The sequence below is a fragment of the Gracilinanus agilis genome, chromosome 1, assembly GCF_016433145.1.
Source record: "Gracilinanus agilis isolate LMUSP501 chromosome 1, AgileGrace, whole genome shotgun sequence".
Taxonomy (NCBI): domain Eukaryota; kingdom Metazoa; phylum Chordata; class Mammalia; order Didelphimorphia; family Didelphidae; genus Gracilinanus; species Gracilinanus agilis.
The window spans coordinates 91635660-91660797 of record NC_058130.1 but is presented as its reverse complement, the minus strand read 5'-3'; the positions used below and the strand labels follow the sequence as shown (position 1 = coordinate 91660797).

The 25138-nt window shown below is 40.6% G+C and overlaps 1 protein-coding gene across 2 annotated transcripts; it reads right to left on the bottom strand.

Moving 5' to 3' along the window:
• Window positions 1–1034: 1034 nt before the first annotated feature.
• AMT (aminomethyltransferase) lies at window positions 1035–24673 on the bottom strand. 2 transcript variants are annotated; one of them, XM_044678231.1, is made up of 9 exons: window positions 24215–24673; window positions 22593–22763; window positions 17758–17838; window positions 17231–17362; window positions 16992–17070; window positions 16641–16786; window positions 16122–16302; window positions 4630–4785; window positions 1035–2849 (listed from the first exon to the last, which is right to left on the bottom strand). In XM_044678231.1, the coding sequence occupies exons 1-9, from the start codon at window positions 24326–24328 to the stop codon at window positions 2671–2673; spliced, it is 1239 nt and encodes a 412-aa protein (XP_044534166.1). In that variant the 5' UTR covers window positions 24329–24673; the 3' UTR covers window positions 1035–2670. The 2 variants fall into 2 exon arrangements, with proteins under 2 accessions (XP_044534166.1, XP_044534113.1); XM_044678178.1 differs by having other exon boundaries at window positions 22593–22760.
• Between the last annotated feature and the right edge of the window lie 465 nt (window positions 24674–25138).

The following is a 25138-nucleotide window of genomic DNA, read 5'->3' as shown; positions in this document are numbered from 1 at the left end:
GTGGGAAAACTGAAGAAGAGAAGAAAGATGTGCAGGACCGTAGCCAGCTTGTGCCTTGAAAGACACCCTTTTCTTTAGCTGCTCTCAACTCTTCCATGTACACAAAGGGCCTTTGAAGGGAGTAGGCCAGAACATCCTATGCTCTTAAGTGGTACCAGCTTAATATGGTCATAGGTTCAGCAGCAGGAGTCTGGGCAAGGCCAGCACTGGCTTGCAGGAAAGATGTTTTTCTCTGGGGCCTCACTGCTCAATTAGCATGGAATGAAGCTTGCAAGTTTGGTGTTTCAGAGCCCCATCCAGGATGAGGGAGGGGTTTGTGCATGGGGAAAGGCCCAGTGTAACATGGTTTCATATTTGTTATTAACTTGTGACAGGCCAGTCAGCTGCTACCTCATTCACCCACCCCCAAATCTGGCTACTACATTTTTACCTTTTTTCCTCCACTGATTCAGTGGTGCAAATTAATAAAAGCTCATATTTGTGACATCTGTTTTCAAACTGTCTTTGCTAATCCATCTTTAAAATGTGTTTGGAGAAGGCTGTATTTGATCGATCCATCTTTGGACTCATCTCACTGCGTGTCTACTGACTTCTAATCTCAACCCTTTGATATTTAAAAACACAAGAAAATAATATTTGTGGTTCTTACCATGGAGTTTTCAGAGGAATTTAATTGGCCTGAAAGACCTGCTAAGGCTGAGTGATGGGAAGTCATTTGTCCAGAATCATCTAAGGTAGCATGTGACCTCAGAGCCTCCTCACTCCCCATTAAACTCCCTAAATAGCTACCAATTCTAGTTAGAAACTAAATGAACCATCCAGTGCTTTTCTGGGACTTTCTAAAGGAAATCTATTCAGGATCGGTTCTGAAATAGGAACTCCTCTTAAAATCAAGCTGTCACACTTCCTGTTCCCAGCTAACTAAAATTCATGTGGGGAAGGAGTATGGAAGCAGCCCTAGGTCTGGTAATGTCCATCTTAAGGAAACATGAACCAGAGACTCAGATGTGAAATAAAACACACTTCTGACTTTCTTTGAAATTATCAGGATTTCTTTATCTAAGGAACCGATAAGACAACAACAGGAAATAGTCAAGCCCAGTCCCATACAGAAAGTGATTGCAGGGTACAGGCCTGGGCCTTGGAATGTCACAGTATAGTAGAATAGACCTTTCCCTAGCTCAACCTGGCCAAGGGAGTAGGTATACATTTGTAAAGTAGTCCCATATGTATTTAAAGGATGGCTGCCTGGGCATTGACACTTCCCATACAACCTGTAAATTGATATGGGGAAGGGTCCCTTTTCATGTATCTGTAACCACATTTTCTCCATAGCTCAAATAACACAAGACTCGACTTAACAGATTTTTCATGCTATGTGGCATGAACGCCCAGGCTGCCTTCCCTGCCTAACATACTGTGGGACTGCCTCTGTCAAATGTTTTGGGGAAAATGCATGTCCCTGTCTAGGAATCTTGCATTGGCTCATCTTGAGCAAAGTAGTCTCTACTCATAGTACAGGTTTGATAAATGTTGGTTGAAGGAATGAATAAATGAGTTATGTGTAGGCCCTGCAAAGGCAAACAATATTAGTTACAGAACACGTTAGTAGGAATGTAAACTGAGAAGAGAAGGAAAATTAAATGGTAGAAGAATTTATTTCTGGCCTTTGAATTTCTTCATCATGAAATTAAGAGGTTGGGTTATCTCTAAAATTATGTCTAAAGTTTCTTCAGCAAATATTTACTAAGTACATGTTATGGTCAAGGCACTAAAACCTAGGATTCTATAATTAAGACTTATTCAGCTTGGCCACAGAAGGCAGAACTAAGATGGGGGGAGAGAGAAGTTGTAGAGGCAAACTGTGTTTCAACATGAGGAAAATATTCTCAACACAGAAGGCTGTCACTCATGGAGGTCTTGAAGCAGAGGGTTAGGGTTTTGTAATGTCATAGAGGGGATTCACACTTCAGGTACCATTTTGTGTTAGATCTTCTGAGGTTCTGTAATTTGAGTTATTCAAAAGTTCTGAACATACCAAAGCCCAGAAAACTGAGTTGACTGTTTAGAAAACATTGGAAATGGCATTTGGCTAAGTCCCTTCTGTTGGCCCTCAGAACAAGATTCCTTGTGGACAGGAGGATTGTGCCTTGTTCCTCTCCACCCCATATCTAGTACACCCTAAGGCAATTTCCCCAACCTTGGGTGCCCTTTTTTTGGTCCATGGCTACCAGAAGTGCCTTTATTATAATCATAGTTCCCATTTCTGCAATCACTCTTAAGATTTGCAAAGTATTTTTCCTCCCAAAAGATATGTGAGGTAGGTGACACCAGGACAATTATCTCTCAATTGATGGAGGAGGAAACTAGCTCAGAGAGAAACAACTTACCCAAAGTCATATCAAGAATAATGAGCAGTCAGAATTCAAACCTAGGTCCTCCAGGTTTTCATTAAATCATGTTGCCCCTAATTCTTTTCTTCCCTATCCAGCTCCTGACTTCTATACTCATCTCTCTAGAAGGTCCTGGAAGAGCTGCTCAGTTCTCCACTTACAAGTTAGGGTTTCCTCCCTCTCCCAGACAACACCAACTAACCACAGGAGGATCTGTATGGATCTATGTCCCATTCAACCTGATAAAAAGGCAGGAAGAAGAGTTCAGTGGGTCAGGTCACTTCAAAGTATAGTAGCGAGTGGGCACAAAGGGCATCTTGCTAACCACTGCTTCCTGCTGCTTCTTCCGTACCTCCACCATCAGCTGGGTCCCAATTTTGCTGTATTCTCCATCCACGTAACCCATGGCCACATTCTTCTTCAGGCAGGGAGAGGGGCAGCCACTAGTGATTTCCCCTGGGAATGGCATAGGAAACAAGGTAGGGAATGAGAGAGCAGAGGGCACACTTGTTCCCAGGTAGGAGACAAAGCAAATTAAATAATACACATACACACAAACACTCTCACACATACACACTCTCTCTCTCTCTCTCTCTCTCTCTCTCTCTCTCTCTCTCTCTCTCTCTCTGATGGAATGTAAGCTCTTAGCTGGCAGGATTACTTCATGTTTGTATTTTTTATCCCTAGTGCCTAACATGGCACCTGCCACACCTGCACAAGCGTTAAGTATTTGTGCATTCAAGCGATGTCTTCATGAGTACCTCACTTGATGATCCAGGCTGGGCACTATGACAGCTAAGACCTTTTCCCCATCAGATGACTTGGTCCAGAGACCATGCAGCAGTCAACACCAGCCATTCCTGTCTCTTTCCACCTGAAGGTAACTTCTCAGCAGCACGGATCAGTCCCAGATAGGGACCTAGGACTCTGCAGTACCCAATTTAAACACAAACTGGACCCTTCCTACTTGCCTTAAGCAGCCAACTAAATTGTCTACCACCCGCTGTCTTGGATTCACCCCAGGATTCTTCTGTAACTGCTTGAAGCCCACCCCAGATGAGACTACTTTCAGCTCCAGAATTTCTTTGCAGCTAGAACCCAGCAAATAGCCAGCAGCCACTGGTATCACCTCATGCTTATCAAATACTTGTTGATTAATTAGGAAAAATTAGAAAATAATTGCAAAACACTAGTTGTGTAGTCAAAAACAAAATTTAACAAAATGGTTTAAATATCAGCTTTGCTACTTCTTTTTATGAGACTTTGGACAAGTTTCCTTCTTTCTCTGTGCCCATTTCCTCCTCTGTAAAATTATGGGGTTGGCCTAGGTGATTTCTAAGGGCTCTTTTAGTGCCCAATCCCATTTCCATCTTACTTTACAATTTCTTTGGGCAGCTAGGTGGCACAGTGGATAGATTGCCAGACCTGGAGTCAAGAAGTCCTGAGTTCAAATCTGGCCTCAGGCACTTTCTGGCTGTGTGATTCTGGGCAAGTCACTTTACTCTGCTTCCATTTCCTCATCTTTAAAATGAGCTGGAGAAGGAAATGGCAAACCATTCCTGTACCTTTGCCAAGAAAACCCAAAATGGAGTCATAAATAGCTTTTGCCTACACAGTTGATAATAGCTAACATTTATATAGTGCTTTAAGATTTGTAAAGCACTTTAGAAATATTTCATTTTTATTCTGACAATGATCCTGTGAGGCAGTTATTAATTATATATATATATGTACACACACACACACACACACACACACATATATGCGTACACACTTATTATCCCCATCTTACAGATGAGGAATAGAGTTAGAGAAAGGTTAAATGACTTGCCCAGGATCACATAGCTAGTGCATGTCTGAAGTCAAATTGCACTCAAGTTTTGGGACTCCCAAGTCCTTCACTCTATCCTCTGTACCACTTAGTTGCTATAGTTGATGACTCTTGATCACAGTTCAGAGCCAAACACTGCCTTCAGGAAATGGGACATTTAGCCACAGGACCTCATAGATTACCTAGTCCAAAGTAGGAAATTAAGACTGAAAGATAAAGGCCTTTGCCCAAGGTCTTCCAGACACTAAGGAGTAGAGCTGGGATTTAAACTAAAGTCCTCTGATTCCAAATCTAGTGTTCTTTCTATCACACCACAATAAACCTTCTACTCACCTGTGAAAACATATGGGAGAAAGTAGCATTGATGACTGCCTTCTGCCCAGCTTTTTCCCTGATTCAACCTACCAATGACAGCTCCCTCTGTGTTCATGATGAGGCTGTGCTGTCGAATAGGTGCTCCGGTAGACATCAACCCCACACGCTTACGGGTCAGCTTTCCTTTCATCTGGGGAACAACAATGGCAGCACCAGGGAAGTCCATGGCAGCTCTTCGTCGTTTTCCTGTAACAGTACCCACCAGATATGGGAGATGGATGTTTAGCATCCTCCTGAGGGAGGTTCATGGCCCTCTCCATCACTTCCAGGGTTAAGTCCATTGCCAATCAGCACTTAATAAATGTTTAGTGAACAAGTGATATAGTCATGAATGAATTTTAAGTCTTAGCTGTAAGGATGGGATTTGGTTACAGGCTCTTTTTATTATTACAGTTTTGGCAGAGCCAGCTTAGGTAAAGTGCCTAAATAACTCCTGTGGGGGGTGGGGGAAACCTCTGTTTGAACCAGACGGCTGCCATTTTTCTCCTATCTACAGCCTAGCAGAGGGGACAAACTTAGACAAGCAAAGAAAATTTAAAGTCACAGTACCATTGAAATTTTACATTCTAACTGGTATAATGGATGCATCAATGGGGAAAATAATTTGTACTCTGATGGGAATCCTAACATTACTATACAACTTTTCAACTATGATTTATAATTTCTGGATGGTAGTGATCCCAGGCTATATAATGGGAATCATAGAAATATATGATTCCTGCCAATGGTTGAAGCTAGAAATAGGTCGGGTCTTTGCTTTCATACCAACCACAATTGCAGTAATCATCTTATTCCTCCACTTCTATTGGTCCTTAAAGAATTTAGTGCACAAATTGCTAGGACATAAGGATGATAGCACTGTATTGATAATGACATTAAGAAAGGAGATAGCAAAGTTACTTGAAGAGAATGCTCAACTGAAAGGGGGAAAAGGGATCACAGCATGGGACAAAACAGAAATAGCAATGCAACAACTGAGGCACATACAGACTAAGAAAAGAAAATAGAGGAAGAGGCAACAGCACCAGCAGTACCAATATTACCTATTATTGATCACATGATTTTGCAGCCAGATTCTGGGTTTCTCCATTTAAAAAGACATAAGCTATTCACTGCTGCAGATCTAGATACCCTAAAACAATATATTCTTGCCTTTTTTTTTTTAAACCCTTACCTTCTGTCTTGGAGTCAATACTGTGTATTGACTCCAAGGCAGAAGAGAGGTAAGTGTAGGCAGTGGGGGTCAAGTGACTTGCCCAGGGTCACACAGCTGGGAAGTGTCTGAGGCCAGATTTGAACCTAGGACCTCCCATCTCTAGGCCTGGCTCTCAATACACTGAGCTACCCAGCTGCCCCCAATGCTTGCCTTTTTAAAAAATCCCTTCAAGGCCGTAAAAAAATTTAAGAGCATTAAGACTTTTTGATTCCACATTTTTGGACATTGAAATTATTCTTTCTGAATTATTTACACCAGCAGAGAAAGCACAATTTATTGAGGAGACCTGTAGGAACCCAAACTTAACATCTCGGCCACAATATTATGAAAATCTAGAATTAAACAGTCATCAAAATCTAGTATACCTAAGAAGAGCTAGGGAAGATCTTGTAGAAGGTATGAAATCCTTTGCTAAGCATCCTGATTCCTGGGGAAAATTCGAAAAGTTAAGACAGGAGATAAATGAGCATTCCTCAACATATTTTGATAGGCTTGTCGGAGCTGGGGAAATGATTTTGGGGTTCTAAGACTTAAATGAACCCAACTTGCAGTACATAAGAAGGCAGTTTATTAAGGGGAGTTCCCTACCAATTAGGACATACTTTAATTTGCATTGTCCGGAATGGGAATCATTAAGTTTGGAAGACCTATGTAAAACTGCTGCATATGTTCACTCTGGAAATCAGGAAGCCAAAGAATCCAAAGAATCCATTAGAGAAAAAGATGATATCATAAAAGATTTAAAGGAGCAATTAAAAGAAGCTAAATCTACCATCAAAGAAAAAGAAATAGAGGAAATCAAAAACCTGGCAGCCCTGTATGCATATAAAGCCAGACCTCAGTACCAACAATCCAGACAAACTAGCAATAACTTTAATAATAACATAAGGTGTTTTTTTTTTGTGGGAAAATATGGCATATAGTGAAATTTTGTAACCTCAAAGCCCAACTTAACAGCAACAATAACAAAAGAAGCAATTACAATAATACATACACAAAATCTAGATATAACACTCACAAGAGAGAAAACAAATGTTGTGATTACAATTGTGTATCACCTAGTCAGCATGCTCCTGACCTGAAGATTATGCAAAAATGCATAGTGCAGGGCGAAAAACCACATTATTCCCAAGTACTGATGGGAAAACATGATACCTTATGATGCCAGGAAACAGCCCGGGGACATAAGGGAAAGCCCAAGGGGTGTGGCAATGGGAAAAGACAAAACCATGATATAAGAGAGCTGGGCATGGAAATACACTATGGAGATGGAAAAGCAAAGATTAAATCTAGGGATCAAATAGAAGAAGAGAATCAAAATGATCAGGGATGTAATAGAAATCAAAAACAGAATTTAAGGGATAAAAGACAATTATTCAAAGAGAAAAGAGAAAAAATACAAATGCATTTACACCAGACTTTAAACCAAACATAATGACTATAGCACTAACAAATAATAAGGAAATTGCAACATACAAAGTACCAGTAACAACAGATTTAAACTTAAAATCCTCAACACTTAATGACAAGAAGGTATCATAGCATAAAGATAGAACACACACAAAAAGATCAACTAATGAATGACAAATCCAAATGCAACAGTTCAAGAGATAACCTTAAATGGGTGTTCTGAGCAGTTTCACACACAGACAGGCAATGATATGAAAGAAACTGCAAAGCAACTTACAATAAAGACCATTGGGAAGGAAAGAGCATTATCCTTAAGCACTGACACAAGCAAACCTCCAAGAGAGTTGGCACATGAAAAGGTTAACAGAGAAAAGAATTGCATTGACATACTAGGACATTCAAACTTAAACGCAACAGTAAAAGAGTTTAAGCCAAAAAAATCTCTGAGAAAAACCTTGATTCAAAAACTTCCAAACTTAAAAGCTTGTGTTACTTCAGAAATGCCTCCACCTGGAGAGAACTCTAAATGCTTAAGTGATAACCAAATAGAGGAATCACACAGAACAATGAATCAATCCATAAAATAATACAGCCAAGCTAAGGTAACAATCAAGATAACAACATGTTAATGCTATACAGAAACAAGGTAGGGGAAGCAAATGCACTGCAAGATCAAAATGCATTGCAATTTGAGGGTCCAAAGCCAAGACAAACAGAAGTCACTTTACAACAGGAAGGGGACATGGGACATACAGAGATAGAGGCTCCAATGATTCAAGTGAATCAAAAAACAGAAACAGCTGAACCCATGAGCCAAGTCAACTGAGAAACAGAAAGCAATGAACCATACATGACTAGCATGCTACCAGAAAATGACTTAGCAGATATGGACATGGAAACAATTTTAGCATTAGATGTAATTAATACCAAGCCATCACAACCATACTCTGTTTACACAGATTCTGATGACATGGGTTCTGATGATAAAGAGGAAATGAAAAGACCATATTGAGAAGCAAATGTACTAGTAATCAGGGTACCAGACATAGGCATTGAGGAAAGACATGAGTGGCTATGTTTCATACATGTACTGGATGACTAATCCATCAAAAGTACAGAACACTTAAAGAAAAGCCTAAATACAGAAGGATTACAAACAAAATGTTGAGTAGACTATAGCAATGGAAACAGTATATGAAAGGAAATCAAAGCAATATTGGATTGCTAGTTCAACCAATAGAGAACATCTCCAAAAGGAAAGCATATGTAAGTGGATATTGATCCACAAAACCTAGCCAAGTCATTGCAAAACACAAAATCATTGAAAAACATCTGGAAGTACATATAACATACACACACAAACAATTGATTGACATCACTGACAACACATCACAATCCACACTGTTCCTGCATCCGGACCGGAGAGCCCGTCTGACAACATGCATGACAACAGACAACATGTGATGGAGAAACAGAGAAGAGGAAAAGAATCAAGAGAAGAAAAGGAAATTGGGAAAATCACCAAGAAGAAAGATACAAGAAAAGAATACTTGAAAAGACATTGTGAAAAAACTTTTGAACTTTGCAAAAATGGACAATTGGACAAAGAAGAGAACAGAAGGAAACAGTTTACATATAAGACTATGGTGTGGCGATAGCACAAAAACACAAATTTAACCTCACACTTTAAGGAAAATGCAACTACAGTACATAGCATCAAGATACAAGAGAAATCTACAGACAACTTGAAGAAAATTGAAAACTTTGAAAACAAGAGTATTTTGCATGCACAGTATATAGAGAATACAAAACACAATACAAAATTGATATCTAGTCAAGACCTTGTATAAATAAGTGAGTGTCTGAAGATTGTGAAAATAAAATATGTATATATGTCCATAATGTAAATAGTTGCAAGTTTCATAAGATTTTAACCACATAAGAAAATCAAGTGATTTTCTTGTCTGATTAACATTGATATGCAGAACTAATGCTCATACAAATGTATAATAGTTTAAATAATATGAATTTTATACATACCTGTAATGTAGGTTGGAAAAGTAGAGTAGATTGTAAATAATAATCCCTAACCATAGAGATACTGTAGCATACTAACAATTTAGTAGATAATTTGAACATTAGACATAGGGAAAGTCCAGAAAGGGCCAGGGAAGTTCAAAGCTTTTAGCAAGCTAGTGCAGGGAAAGCATAAGAATAAAATATATGGATAGATAACTAAGAATACTAACATACTAAAATAGATTCTCAATATAAAAATTAACATTGCATTTAAAACAAGTAGTTTAAACAAAATTTGATAACAGCTAGGAATAATAAGATAGTTGTATCGCATTACTTGAAAGACATATTAAAAGTAGAAACAAGTTAAAATTCTGTTAAAATCATAGATGGGTTAAAAAATAACTTAAAAAGTTTAATGATAAGAAAATTGTTACACTGTAAACTTAGACATTGTGTTCAATGGAAAACTTTTTGTGTTACAAAATTGTTTTACACCCTGTAAATATTGTTATATAAATTGCAACCCTCATCCCCCTATCAACCTCTCCAAAACCCATCTTAGAATTGGAATAGATAGATAATTAGTATAGTGATAAGACAAGATAAGGATTTATTATTTTGAAGGGAGGGGAAACATAAAATAGGAATAGGAAATAGTGATGCATGAATTAAGTGGTACTTTTGGAAAAAGTCCCACCACACAAAACTGGGATACTGTAAGGATGGGATTTTGCAAGGGGGATGGGACAAAAAGAGCCAGTTGGTGACAGTTGCTGACAGTTGGGACCAGAGGGATTCTGGGAATTTGCTCCAAGGAGGAAGAAAAAAAAGGAGGTCTTTGGGCGGAGGACTGGGAGGAGAGAGGAGGAGGACATCCCAGCTCTGAACCAGACCTGAGGGCTTCTTGAGGATCTTTCTTTGGAAACTGAAACCCTGATTCCCTGATCAAAGCCATTCCATTGCATCTCACCCATCAAGACATAAAGTTAGCTAAGTTTTTGGACTCCATTTTGGGAGTGATCTCTTAGTCTCCTCCCATTACCCAACCTTGCTGAGACCCCCTTTCAGTCAAAACTTACAATTATAGAAAAGGATAGAAACAGAAGAAAGTGGGGACAGAGGGGAAGAATCCTAGGAGTGGGAACCCCAAAGGTTCCCACCCAGGTGATGGACCCCATAGAAACAGAGAAGAGTGTACCCCAAAATCCCTCTGCCCTTCACCCCTTTCCCCAATCCCTGAATTGTGAATAATAAAAAGCCATTCATCAGTCAGATAGTGTTCCAGAATGCCTGAGAGACAACGAGGGAGAGGGGAACCACAGCTTGGTCTGGCTGCCTCCATCTTGAAATCAGACCATCTGCTGTGAAATTAACTGATTGGGGGTGGGGGGGTGGGGGAGGATTGTGTAGACCCCGTCCTTATTCAGAATCAGATTGGGGTACCACATACCTCGCCTTATAGGGAAGCCTCGCCCCCAACTCCTGTGGGGCAGCAGGACCATCCAGGTCACCCAGTTTTGGGTTGATACCCCCTTAAATTCTCCCAGTGTATATTTGGCCCCAGGGGAGAATTGGAAGAAAGACTCTCCATAGACTCTCTCTATATCTCCCATCTATCAAACATTGGTTATAAAGGCTCTCTTTATCATTACATAGCTCTTCTGCAAGTTATTGAGGGTCATTATCTGACCCTAGAGTACCTTTCCAGCCTTAACTCCAATATGCAGTTATCTCTAGGCTCTTCACTATCTCCAGATATGCTAAATACTTTCTAGCCTCCCAAATCCATTCTCCTAATCTTCCCTATCTAAATCCTATCCAAAAACCCTTTACACATGCCCTCCTCTTGAAATTTTTCTTTGATTACTGCCCCAACCAATAATGGCTTTCCAAACCAAGAATAACAAACTATTAGAACTTAAAAAACAAGAGCTCTCTTTTCTAGAGTGCTTTAGGATTTATAAAACACCTTCCACATAAGAACCTTGTAAGGTAAGTGGTACAATAATTATTCTCATTTTATAGAGAAGGATGTCTCAAGACTTCTACCTGCATTCACCCTCCATTTAGCTGCCAAAGGAATATACCTAATATGCAAATCTGGGGGAGGCCAGATAAGTGGCTCACTGGCCTAGAGACAGAGGTCCTAGGTTCAAATCTGGCCTCAGACATTTCCTAGCTGTGTGACCCTGGGCAATTCACTTAGCCCCCATTGCCTAGTCCTTACCTATAACTCTTCTGCCTTGGAACCAATACACAGTATTGGTTAAAGGGTTAAAAAAAAAAATTCTAATCTGACCAAGTCATTTCAAAACTGCACAAAACCATAACAGATTTCATCTGAGTCAGGTTATTCAAGAAAAACAAATCAATGAGTCATTTTTAAAGCCAAAGTTAGCATAAGGAGAAAGAGAGGTCGGTGGACACTGGGGACAGGGTCTGGCCAAGGCCATCCCAGTTCAGAGACAGGCTATGTACCAGTGCAAGAAGAGATTCCAGATCTAGCATAGAGGGAACTAAACTTGTGTAGGATACAGGAACAGGTGCCAATGGGCAGCTTTGTCAGTTAAGATCCAGGCCTAGATTGTAGATCCAAGGATTGAGGTGGGGACCTGTGCCTAGGAGTGGTGTTCCAAGGTAAGAAGTGGTCTGGAGCTCTAGGCTAGTGTGAAGAGAGAATAAGACTCTTAGTTTATTTTTAATGTGTAATCAATCAGCAAACTTGAACTTAAAGTACCCCTACTTAGTACCTAGCTAACCATTAAGTAAGAGAGTTCACAAGTCACTTACTAATTCACACTCTCAAAGGCCACAAGCACTGCTCCCACTTTGGGCAGTGCTAGGCAAATTGGGAGGCTGTGATTGGTTCCCATGAAGTGGGAAAGAGACAGGAAGTAACATGGAAAAAGAATTATAAAAGGCGAGAGTGAAGGATAAGATTCACTCTTTGCTTCCTTGGTGCATTGGCCAGGAGATCCTCTCAGTTGGTGCTTCAGTGAAACACTTTTTTCAGTGTGAGCGCTGGTGAGATTCTTGACGGTCTTAGCCTCATATGCACTGCAGGCTCTCGGTGGTTTTTCAGCATCTCCTGGTTCTTCGGATTTCAGCTTCCTAATTAGGACTTTGGATTCTGGTGAGACTTACTTTCAGATCTGCATTCGTGGTCTAGGATTAGGGTATTTGTAGCTAGGCGATTTTTTCCCCCTACTTCTTTCCTATATTTCATATCTCTATCCAGTTGTAAATAAAAGCTGCTAACAGTTTTTCTGACTTAAGGGTTAATATTTTATAAACGGCAACTACAATCTTACTTTTATAACTCTCATATTTTGTCAAACCTAACTTTAAATCTTAAGTTAGTAAGATGCAAATTCAGAAGCAGGGAGTAGATGTGAGGCTCAGACCCCAGGGGCAGAGTAGGGTCTCAGTTCTAACATTTAAAGCCTACAAAAGAATAACCCTGGGCAAGAATCCCAGATCAAAAGAAAAACTACAATTCTGCACAGAACCAACAGGCTTTCTAGCTAGCTTATAGTTGCCCAGTCCAATAGCAGTCTAACACAACTCAAATAGAACCTCACCCAGGTTTATTTGCTCAGACCCCAACCCTGGTTATTGTGGAGAGCTCAGACCAGAAGGGATAATGACCAGATTTTGCCCTAAACCAGATCACTTTGGGAGCACTGAAAGCTTACAGGTCACCAGCCCAAGCTATCCCTGAGAGCCTAGAATAACACTATAACTCTATACCCCAAGAAAGCAGCAGTAGGTCCCTCTAAGAGTACATAGAACCTGGCCCTAATAAAGTCCAAAGGTCAGGAAAATTAAGCTAGAAAAATGAACAAATAGAAAAAAATCCCACCATAAAAAATCTATTTTAATTTCAGAGACACTCAAGATACAAATCCAGAAGCACAAAATGACCTCATAACTCCTACAAGCAAAGACTCAAAGTAAAACACAGCTTGGATGGAAATTAAATTAGAATTCTAGGAAGAGATAAAGCAAGAGTTTACAAAAAAAGACAAGATGTTTTACATGAGAGCACTATGGAAAAGAAATAAGACCTGTGAAAGAAAAAAGAGTGGCACAGGAGGTACAAAACCTTGTTCAAGCAACAAAATCACTGAAAATTAGCATTTACTGAACAGAAGTCAATTACTTCATGAGACAAGAAATATTAAAAGTCAAAACACTGAAAAGGTAGAAGAAAATGTAGAGTTGTTACTAAGTCAGAAAATAAGGATTAAGAAAAAAAATCTTAAAAGAAAATTGCATAGATCTCTTATGAGTAGAAATAGTGGAAAACAGAAAGAATCTATTGGTCACTCCCTAAAAAAAACTCCAACATGAAAACTCCAACATGAAAATTCCCAGTAAAATCCCAAAATTTCTAGATCAAAGAAAAAATACTGAAAATAGTTGGAAAGAAAGAATTCAAGAACTGAGGATCACATATGAGTAAGCAGCTACCATTCTAAAGGAGTGAAGAGCATGAAAATGATATTCAGTGGGGCAGCTGGGTAGCTCAGTGGATTGAGAGTCAGGCCTAGAGACAGGAGGTCCTAGGTTCAAATCAGGCCTTAGATACTTCCCAGCTGTGTGACCCTGGGCAAGTCACTTGACCCCCATTGCCCACCCTTGCCACTCTTCCACCTATGAGCCAATGCACAGATGTTAAGGGTTTAAAAAAAAAAAAAGAAAAGAAAATGATATTCAGGGACAGGATATAGCTGTCAAACAAGAATAACTTGTCTAGCAAAACTTAGCATAATCCCAAAAGGAAAAAAACCAAATTCTAGTGAAATAAAGGACTTCCAAGTATTCCTGAAGAAAAGTCCAGAGCTATGGAGAAACTTTGAAGTACAAATCCAGAAGTTAAGAGAAACATAAAAAGGTAATCATGAACAAACAATAATAAAGTACTAAACAAAGATAAACTATTTACATTCTAAAATGGGGAGATAATACATATGTCTTCTTCTCTGAATCCTATTATCATCAGGGTTTGCAGAGGTAGTCTGATCTGACAGGAGACTTGGGAGTGATTTGTTATAACATGATGATATTAAAAGAATGGAAAGGAAAGAGAAATACACTGGGGAGGAAAAGGAAGGATAGGGAAAATTATCTCACATAACTGGGGCATGCAACCAGAAGTCTATAAAAAAGGAAGAAGGGATAGGGGAGTGGCTGACACTTAAACCTTACTCTCATCTGAACTAGTCAAAGGATGGAAGAATAGTTACATACAGATAGCTGGGTACAATAATACATTTCACTCAATAAGGAAACAGGTGAGAAAAGGGAGAAGGAAGAGTATAAAGGAAGGTTGATGAAGACGGAGACTAACTGTAAGCAAAACAAATTCTAAAATAATGTACAAAAATATTTATAACTTTTTTTGAGATGGCAAAGAATGGGAAACTGAGGGACTATTCATCAAGTGAAGAACAGCTGAATCAATTATGGTATATAAATGTGATGGAAGACTATTGTGCTGTAAAAAATAATGAAGTGGGGGCAGCTAGGTGGCTCAGTGGATAGAGATCTAGGCCTAACATAGGAGGACCTGGGTTCAAATCTGACCTTAGATACTTCTGAACTTTGTGACCCTGGGCAAATCATTTAACCCCAATTGTCTAGTCCTTACTACTTCTGCCTTGGAACTAATGCTACTAAGAATTAGAAGGTAAGGGTTTTTGAAAGAAAGAATGAGAAAGAAGGAAAGAGGAAGAAAAAGAAAAAGAGAGAGATTTGTATGAACTGATGTTGAGTGAAGTGGGCAGGACCAGGAGAAAGAACAATTTCTACAACAACTACAATATCATAAAAATCAACAATTCTGAAAGACTTAAGAACTCTGATCAGCATAATGGCTAACTGATTCCAGAAGATCAAAGATGAAACATTCTCTCAATCTCCTGAAAGAATGATGAAACAGAATAAGGTATATTTTCTTTTGGACATGGCTAATCCCTAATCACTACATCTGGATGTGGGGGCTAGTAATTAGGGAATTGCTTAAGGCAGTGATGGGAAAACTACGGCCTGGATACGACTTGCAGGGAATAGTTTGCCCATCACTGCTCTATCCAATACTTCCTCAGCAGCATTTTTCACTTCCCTAATATACTTTTCACATATTATAGCCACTCAGGAAATCAGTTGAGTCACAAAGAAAGAATGAGGATAGAGGCAGCAAGGTGGCTCATTGGATATAGAGTCAGGTCTAGAGATGGGAAGTCCTGGACTCAAATCTGGATTCAGATACTTCCTAGCAGTGTGACCTTGAGCAAGTCACTTAACCCTTACCACCTAGCCCTTCTTGCTCCTCTGTTTTAGAACTGAAACTAAGACAGAAGTTAAGGGTTTAAAATAAAAAAACAACAAAGGATAACAGACCACCAGCCTAAGTGATGTACTGCTAATGTAAAAGTATCTTAGAAAAAGGTCTCTTTGGAGGATGAGGCAACATGGATAAGAATCCCTTGTAAGACCCAGAACAAGTCAATTAATTCATCTCCTGGGGTTTTCGTTTTCTCATATCTTTAATGAAGGGGTTAGAGAAGCTGCCCTTTGAGGATCTTTCCAGCTCTACATCTATGATTTGCTAAAATACAAAAATACACCTATTTCCTGTTGCTGTACTGCAATGTGAGCTCCATGAGAAAAAATTATGTCATAGCTCCACTCTGTACTTCCTCCCTTCCTGAGTATAGAGCTCAGCATGCAGGAAGTGCTTAATAAATGTTTTAATGAATGCATAAATGATACTTCAAAATTTACCTTATGCTTGGGCTCTAGCCCCTACCTCTTGGCATGGGTGGGCTCAGCACGGGAAGCTACCATGGGTATCCCTGCCCAGACTCACCCAGAGTCCAGCCCAGGCTCCCCTCCACGGGGGTGGTGCGCTCATCAATGTCATTCCCATATAGGCAAAGACCTGCCTCCAGCCTCAGGCTGTCCCTGGCTGCCAGCCCTGCCAGCTTGACCTCCTTGTTCTTTAGCAGCGCCTCTGCCAGGTGGATGGCCTTCTCTGCTGGCACCGAGATCTGCGTGGAATACAGGTTATGGAAAGGCGAGCTCCCTTGTCCCCAAACACAGCTACTCTAAAGTAGACAGACACCATCCTAGTTCCAGAGAAGAAGGAAATTTTTGCTGAGAAAGTGGGGAAAGAGAAAGTGTACAAAGGAGGACCTCAGGTTTTACAACCAGAAGGGACCCTGGAGACCATTTAGTTCACCGCCATCATTTTTAAGGGAGGAGACTGAAACCTAGGAGGGGAAGGAACTTGCCCAGATTTGCACAGCTCCTAAAAACCAGAGCTGAGATCTGAATCTAGGTCTTCTGTCTCAAAACGAAATGTTCTTTCTACTGTGGACTCATGTACCTCCACACCATCTTCCCCCGTGTAACCACAGCGTGTCACACGGCAGCCGGGCACTCCAAACACATCCATCACAGCACTGGTCATGAAGGTCAGCTTCTTAAGGTCATCGGATACTCCAGCCTGTAGCACGTGGGCCGCTGAAGGACCTGACACAATGACGAAGTGGGTCAGAACTCTGCCTAGCCTTATTTAGGACCACTACCAGCTGCTGTTCTGTTGTTCTTTAGGAATGACTGGGGACAGAAGAGATTTAAAAAGAGGCCTATCTCCTACCTTCTCTTCACTTGTTAAGTTTCAGGCTGCTATGGCCATGCTCAAAAGGAATATCTATCACCCTGGCAAGGCACTCACCTTGTAGGGCTATCAAGGCATTATCAATCACTTCCAGGTTCACATCACAGCCAGCACTTCTCAGTTCAGAGGCCTTGTTCTGAAAGCAGAGACAAAGGCCTTGACTATAGGGCCCATGCTTGGTCCCAAATGGTTCTCTATTCCAGTTTCTACTGCTCTCCAGAGATAAATGTTCCCCACCATCCTTAGGAAATAAGTCATTCTCAGGGGCTTACCAATCAGTAGATCACATCCCATACCTGCATGAGGGCCATGTCCTTCTCTCGGCATCCAGCGTTGGACACCACATATAGGTACTTGTCAGATGTGTTTGTCACAATCAGGTCATCTATGATACCACCTTCTTCATTGGTGAAAAGAGTCAGAGTCCCCTATTACCAAGACCAAAGGTATCACCTTTTGGTTCAAAGTTGCCAAAAGCTACAAAGGAAAACTCCTACAAAACTACAGAGAAGAAACTAGAAACTTTGACCTATGAGATCACCTCAGTGACCTGGGTATGCTCATCTTTTTTACAAAATATTTTTTTCCTAATTATCAAGCACTCATTTTTTGCCTTTTCCCTTCCAGTTGCAGCCCTAATATGAAGCCTGGGTTGAGCTCACAGGCGATGCAAACTCACATGGGGCTAAACCCCAAAGGGTCATCCCTCTAGTAGCAGTAGGGATTCTAGCAAAATTAAGCAGACATTTCTGTGTGGGCTAACCCAATGGGGATAAGGGGAGGGAGGGAGAAATAGCTGGGACTTGACAAGGAAGACCCTTACCTGGTTTGGCTTCAGTTCAGCAATGTCACTGACCACCAAGCTCTCCATCATCTTCACTCGATCCTGACCAAATATCTTAGTCTTGAGAAGAGATTGAAAGATGATTTTAGCAGCAGAACCCAGCAAGGGTCACCCATGTATCTCTCTCAGAAGATGAGCACAAGCCCATGAAATAAAACAATAGAATCATTTAAACTCAAAGTGAAAGGGACCTTGGACATTTAGTTCAATTCAAAACATATTACCAATAGAGACTGGAGGTCCTAGGTTCAAATCCGGCCTCAGACACTTCCCAGCTGTGTGACCCTGGGCAAGTCACTTGACCCCCATTGCCCACCCTTACCACTCTTCCACCAAGGAGCCAATACACAGAAGTTAAGGGTTTAAAAAAATTATTAAAAAAAATATTACCAAGTGATAATCATCAAAACTGGGCAAAAAATATAGTATTTCAGAATAGAAAAAAATATCAGTAACATGTCAGGACTAGAGAGACATCAATCAAACTAATACAAAAGATTAACTTTTGATAAACCTACAGAAAAATAAAAGCTAAGGAAAGAGATTCATTATTAACAAAAATATGTGAAAAGATCAGTTAGCAGTTTGGCAGGAAATTGGGTTTAGACACTTATCTCAAGAAAAAGGGAATAGTTAAATAATTTTACATTAATATAACAGAATTCTAAAATACAATTAAGATAAACAATCTTAAGCAGTAGAATTCTAGATAGACCTTTATGAAATACAAAATAAAAGGAACTATTGCGCTCAAAGGAATAATAAACCGGAGGAATTCCATGTGAACTGGAAAGACCTCCAGGAACTGATGCAGAGCAAAAGGAGCAGAGCCAGAAGAACATTGTACACAGAGACGGATACACTGTGGTAAAATAGAATGTAATGGACGTCTGTACTAGCAGCAATGTAATGACCCAGGACAATTCTGAGAGACTTATGGAAAAGAAGCCTACCCACATTCAGAGGAAGAACTGCAGGAGTGGAAACACAGAAGAAAAACAAATGCTTGAACACATGGGTTGATGCGGACATGATTGGGGATGTAGACTCGAAACTACCACACCAATACAACAATTTGGAAATAGGTCTTGATCAATGACACATGTTAAAACCAGTAGAAATGCATATTGGCCATGGGAGGGGGGGGTTGGAGGGTGAAGGTTAAAGTAAGAGCATAAATCATGTAACCATGTTAACTTTTTAAAAAAATAAATGTTAATAAATGTTAAAAAAAAATAAAAGGAAAAAAAGGCAGAACAAAGAGGCAGACAGTAACTGTATACACTACTAATCACATAAGAGGTGAAAAGTGGATGAGAATAAACAGACTCCAGATAGAGACTTAGGAGGAGTCCCTGAAAGGTCAGGATGTTTTATGTGCTGAAATTAATTTACTTAAGTGCTGACCCTAGAATCATAAAGACCGGAATTCAAATTTGGACTCAGAAACTACTAGTGTATGACCCTGGCCAAGTCATTTAACTGATGTCTGCCTCAGTTTCGTCATCTGTCAAATGTTGATTATAACTTCACCTAAGATTATCTCATATAATTGTAAAGTGTTTAGCAGAATGCCTAGCACATAGTAAGCACTCTACAAATATTAACTATTATTATTTTTAATAGTTACAAAGCAAATTAAATTAGTAGTATTTATATTAAGTTTTTAAGTGGTTTTTTTTAGAGTCCAAGAGTAATTTTGTGTCTTCCTAGTACCATCTAGGGTTAACAGTCCTCTGACTAATGGAAAGGAAGAGAACAAGCATTTATTAAGCACCTGCCATGAGAACCATAATTTGGTTCTAATAAAGATGGTGCTTTAAATTTAGACAAAAGAAGAGAATTTCTGTTGCTGACATCATCCCCCAAGTTTAAGAGTCATTTGGACTCTTCCCTTTCTCTTACACACTCACACATTAGTAGTTGCCAAGACCTGCTGATTCTATTTCTGTTCCCTATTCTTTGCTTAATGGGCCACCACCCTAATTCAAGCCTTCATAATTTTTCGTTTGGATTATTAAAACAGTTCTTTTCTTCATTGTAAATGACTGAGTCATTATCCTAACAATTGTAAATCAACAAACTGGATTCTGGGGGGCAGAGCAGTTTAGTGAGAGGAGCCCAACAGTAGGAGTCAGATCTTAGGCACTAACTCTGGCTCTGCTAATTCTGTAGGTGGTCTTTGGTCAAGTTCCTTCTGATATCTGGACCTATTTTCAATCAAAGTAAAATGGGAGAGTTGGGCCCTAGAACCCTTCCAGGTCTGACCTGCTGTTTAAAAGTAGGGCTCTTATAAATTAAGTTCATAAGATCTTAGACTTATAGCTAGAAGAGACCTTGGAGGTAATCTAATCCAAACCTTTCATTTTACAGGGAAGGAAACTGAGGCCCAGGGAGATAAAAGGATTCATCTAAGGCTACATAGATTATAGGAGGCAGAACCAAGTTAAGAAGCCTTTGCTAATTACCTGTGTGCCAGGCACTGTGCCAAGTGCTAGGGATAAAAGGAAAGGTAAAAAAAAAAAAAGTGCCTGCCCTCAATGAGCTCAAAGTCTAACTGGGGAGATAATATGCAAACAAATATCAGTAAATAAGATATACACAGGATAAACTGGAGGTAATCAATAGAGGGAAGGCATTAGCATTAAGGGGGACCAGGAAAAGACTTCTTGCAGAAGACAGGACTTTAGCTGAGGTTTGAAGGAAGTTATGGAGATAAGGAGGGAGAGCATTTAAGACATGGAAGAAAATGTCCAAACTTGGGAGATGGAGTGGATTGTGTAAAGAATAGCAAAGATGCTAGGATCACTCGATCCCAGAATATGTAGAGAGGATTAAGGTATAAAAAGGCTGGAAAGGACCAGGTCATGAAGGACTTTAAAAGCCAAAAAAGATTTTATTTTTGATTCTGTAGTTAATGGGGGATACTGAATAGGGAGTGACATAATTAGGGCTGTGCTTTAGGAAGCTCATTTGATAGCTAACTGGATGAACCAGACAAGCCTTTGAGATAAATGACTCCAACCAGAAGATTATTTTAATAGTCCTGGTATAAGGTGACAAAGGTGTACATCAAGGTGGTAGCAGTTTCAGAGGAGAGGAGGGGCTTATGTGAGATGCGGGGAAGGTAGAATCACAGGCCCTAGCAACTAATTGGATATGGATTTAAGAATGAGGAATTTAGGACGAGGACTTAGTTGACATCCTCAACTGAATTGAAAACCGGTGTGACTGGGTAGATGGTGGTACCCTGAACAGAATTAGCAATGTTAGGAAGAGGGAAGGGCTTTGGAGGTAAAGACAGTAAGTTTAGTTTTGGAAATGTTGAACTTAAGGTGTCTGTCCACTAGGTAGTTGGAGATTTGGGCCTGCATGTCAGAAGCTGGATTCTGAAAAAAAAAATTGCATTTATTGCTTTTATATTATTAATCATAAGCCAAGTAATCACATATAATCCTTTGGGTAGGTAACTGCAACAATGATGTTTAGTCAGACCCAGTGATTAAATTAACTGTATATATAATATCAAATTATAATAACAGAATATTAACTATAGTAGTAGAAAGAATAGAATTTGCTGTTTTAGACTATTATAGCAACTAACTAGATTAAGAACTTCTGTTGGAGAAATAAAAACTTCAGGTCTGTGTAGTTATCTAGGGAAGTTGTAACTCATGCAACATCAGATGAGCTGTGTTCATTTGGAATGGTGAGTGCACAGCTGGAGTTGTTCTCCTAATGAGGTAACTTTGGCATGTCTAGGTTTGATCCTATGAAGATGTATACTCACTATAGGCCCCTCAGAGTTTTATGACCAAGTCTTATCCCAGAATCAGTGTGATGGTGCTAGGCTAATAGTTATAAGATTAATTAAAATGCTTTTTTAAAAATGTGTTTTATGTTAATCTTGTACTAGAATTTATTCATTCTTAGCAAATTTTACCAAATGTTAGAACTTCAGAAAGGTCAAAAAAGATGAGGAATAAGAAAAGATCATTAGATTTCATAGTTAAATGCTTGGCAACTTTGTAGAACAATTTCTGTTGAATGACGAGACTAGAAGCCAAAGTGCAGAGTTAAGAGAATGAGAAACAAACAGCCTTCTGCAGAAACGTAAGGTTTTTTTTTTTTTGAGGATGGGAGACACAGGTATGTAAGAAAGCAGTCAGATGACAGGAAGAGATTGAAGATTAATGAGAGAAAAGGGATTACATGCTGGAGAAGACAGATGGAATGGGATTACTTAAGTATGTAGAGCCAGGGTTCAAACTGAGATCCTCTGACTCCAGAAATTGTATTTATTCAAGTAGACTAGAAATATCTCTTTGCATGACTCAGTTATCTGGAACCTGACTTTTTTCGGCACAAATATATATTAGCTTTCAGTGATTTTTGAACCCACAAACTGAGGGTCCATGTATTGTGATCTAATCCAAAGCCCAGATTGAAACCAAATTCAGGATTTTAGAATAAATGCTAAAACATTCATCTCACAGCTCTACTATTTATCTTTATGCCTCTCAGACTTCAAAAGCCTGACCCAAAAAGAGTCTCTTCACCAGTCTTCCCACTAATCAAGCCCAACATTCCTTTAAGTTTGGAAGAAGTTGGGGTGTGTGTATGTGTGTGTGTGAATTGTATTAGATAATCTAAGGTCTCTTCTAGCTCTAATAGATTCTTAAATGTTCAGTTCTACTTAGTCCCTTGCTGGCATTTCCAAAAGCCCAGAAAAAAACAAGTGGCCAAAACATTAAAACTGTCAGAACTGGCCCTCCTCCCTTCTTTCATCCTGAACTTGGGACTGGGTCATTCACCTGTAGCATGTGGGACACGTCGAATAGGGAGCAATGTCTTCGGGTATGCAGGTGGGATTCTAAGTGGCTGTCCTGGTACTGCACAGGTAGGCTCCAACCAGCAAAAGACACCATTTTCCCACCATGGCTCTTGTGGAAATCAAACAGTGGAGTTTTCTTCAAGGCTTCCTGCTAGGGAGTAAAATTATTGGTCTGAGAAGTTAGCCCTCTCCACATCAGGTGCCACCCTCAGCAGGTAAGGCTTGCCTCTACTTGGGGCCCTTTGCATACACTCTTTTTTTTTTTTTTAGAGGGGGATAACCCCTATTCTTTTTTTTTTTTTTTTTTTTTAACCCTTGTACTTTGGTGTATTGTCTCATAGGTGGAAGATTGGTAAGGGTGGGCAATGGGGGTCAAGTGACTTGCCCAGGGTCACACAGCTGGGAAGTGGCTGAGGCCGGGTTTGAACCTAGGACCTCCTGTCTCTAGGCCTGACTCTCACTCCACTGAGCTACCCAGCTACCCCCTGCATACACTCTTACTTTCTCCTGAGGTCTTTCTTCACCTTTGACAGTACCCCATCTTCTCAGGGAGCCATTTCCTTTTCTTCTGCTCTCCTTTTGAGTACCAATTAAAATCTCATCTTCCACGGGAAGCCTTTTCTAATACTTAATTCTTAGGGCCTTCTCTATTTCCTATTTATCTTATTTTTTATATAGCTTGTTTATGTAGATTTGTCGTCTGTACCACTAGACTGTTCCCTGAGGGTAGGGGATTTTTTTTTTTTTCCTCTTTTTGTATTCCCAGAGTTTGGGCTTTTTTCTTCTGATATTGATAAGCCCCATTTCCCTCTCTCATTCTCAATACTGCTACTTCTCTCCTTTTCCCTGGCTGAAGACCTTCTCTAGATCATCTGGTCCCTCTTCATCTCCACATGAAATCCCCCTCCCCAAAGCTATCATTCCCTGCTACTTTCAGCCCTTCCTGATATCCCTACTTCTCCCTCTCCAAGGTAGCTCCTCTTCCTTTCCAGGTCCACATAGACTCCCCCAGGCCTTCCTCCTCCACCTGGGCTTCCTTCCCTAGTTCCTCTCTCCTTTTCCCTGCCAGTAGATTCTCCTCTACTTCTCCCACCTTAAGGGCTTCTTCCCTCTCAGAGAATCCCTCTCAGGGGCTTCAGCTCCTCTTTCCCCATTTCTGCTTAAAGAAGACTATTCCTAGAAACCCCAATCTTCCCTCCCTAGGGCCTTTTCCATCCCCAACTCCTTTCTCCTTCCCTACCTATAGCCCATCCCCCAGGACGCCTTTCCACCCACTCCTTTTTTAAATCCTTTTCTTGGGACCCCAGCCCCTGCTTCCTCTTCCCAGCCTATAGTCCCACCCTAGGGTCGCTCCGCCGCCCCCCCCCCCCCCGGCTTCCTTCACCTTCTCTTTTGGAGCCCCTACCCTAAGGCTCCTGCTCTTCTCTCCCCAAGACCCCCCAACTACTCATCTCTTCCCCTAGGTTTCCGCAACCTCTCCGCCCACTTTTCTGGGCCTTCTGTCTCCTTCTCTCCCAGAAGCTCCCCCACCCCCAGTCAAAGGCTCCAGCCCCTCCACTTTGTCTAGTCTCCTAGGCCGCTCCAGTCGAATCCCCGTCCCACCTGCCCCGAACTCAGAGACCGTCGGGCTGCTGCGGGGCGACTACTTCGGGCCCCCGCCGCAACAACGCAGAGACGCCCCCACAGTCGCCAAGCCGAGATCCTAGCGTGCTGCATCTTCTAGCCAGAGGGCTGGGACCCGACCCCTTGCCCGGGGCTCCGCTCTCGGACCGCGCTAGTACTGGCCGGCTGAGCAGCAGAGGACAGTGGGAGTTGTAGTTTAGTCTCCCCTCCCACTTGCCCCGAGGGGGTCTTGGAGTTTCCGTCTCAGCCCCAGGGCAAAAATGAGAAAGTCCAAGATTTTACTAAACACGTAATGGTATCGTGTGTGAGAAACAGGGTTAGATGCAGCCTCAGAAGCAGGACTTCCAGACCTCAGAAAAGCAAATTCATCCACCATCATCGTATTCCTATGGGTGGGGGAATGTTTCATTAAACTATGTTAATTTAGACTCCCACTCATGGTGCTTATTTTCCCAAAGCATAAAAAAATTATAGAAGAATCAGAAAAATCAAGGAGACACTTGGACCACCAGAGAAACAGGAAGACAATAGAGCATGGCCTGTATTGTGGGAAAAGCAATGTATTTGGAATCAAAAGAAGGGAGTTTGAAAGTCGTATCTGCTTCTTACTGTGAGTTGTCAACAAATCAACTTCTTTGGAAAATTGTTCCCTCATCTATGACATTACCAAAGCCTGCAGAACTTAAGAGGCCTGCCTGCTTGGAGATAAGGATCAGAATCTGGGATTCCTAGCAACAGTTTGAAATCATTCCCCTTCCTCCCTCCCCCTTTACCCTACAGAGTGGGTTTGCTTATCCTTGTAAGCTTTAAGATACAATAGTTGTTGAATTTATTAAGAAATTTGTCAACTCATCCAGGTACACACAATAGGAAGGGTCTGTTCACCCCAAATGAATTTCTATC

Coding starts and splice junctions, on each gene's coding strand:
- AMT (XM_044678231.1), bottom strand. CDS start 24,328: ATGCAGCACGCTAGGATCTCGGCTTGGCGACTGTGGGGGCGTCTCTGC. Junction 22,764..24,214: donor GGTCTCTGAGTTCGGGGCAG/GTGGGACGGGGA, acceptor TTTACTCCCTAG/CAGGAAGCCTTGAAGAAAAC. Junction 16,787..16,991: donor TGCCTTGATAGCCCTACAAG/GTGAGTGCCTTG, acceptor TCATTGTGTCAG/GTCCTTCAGCGGCCCACGTG.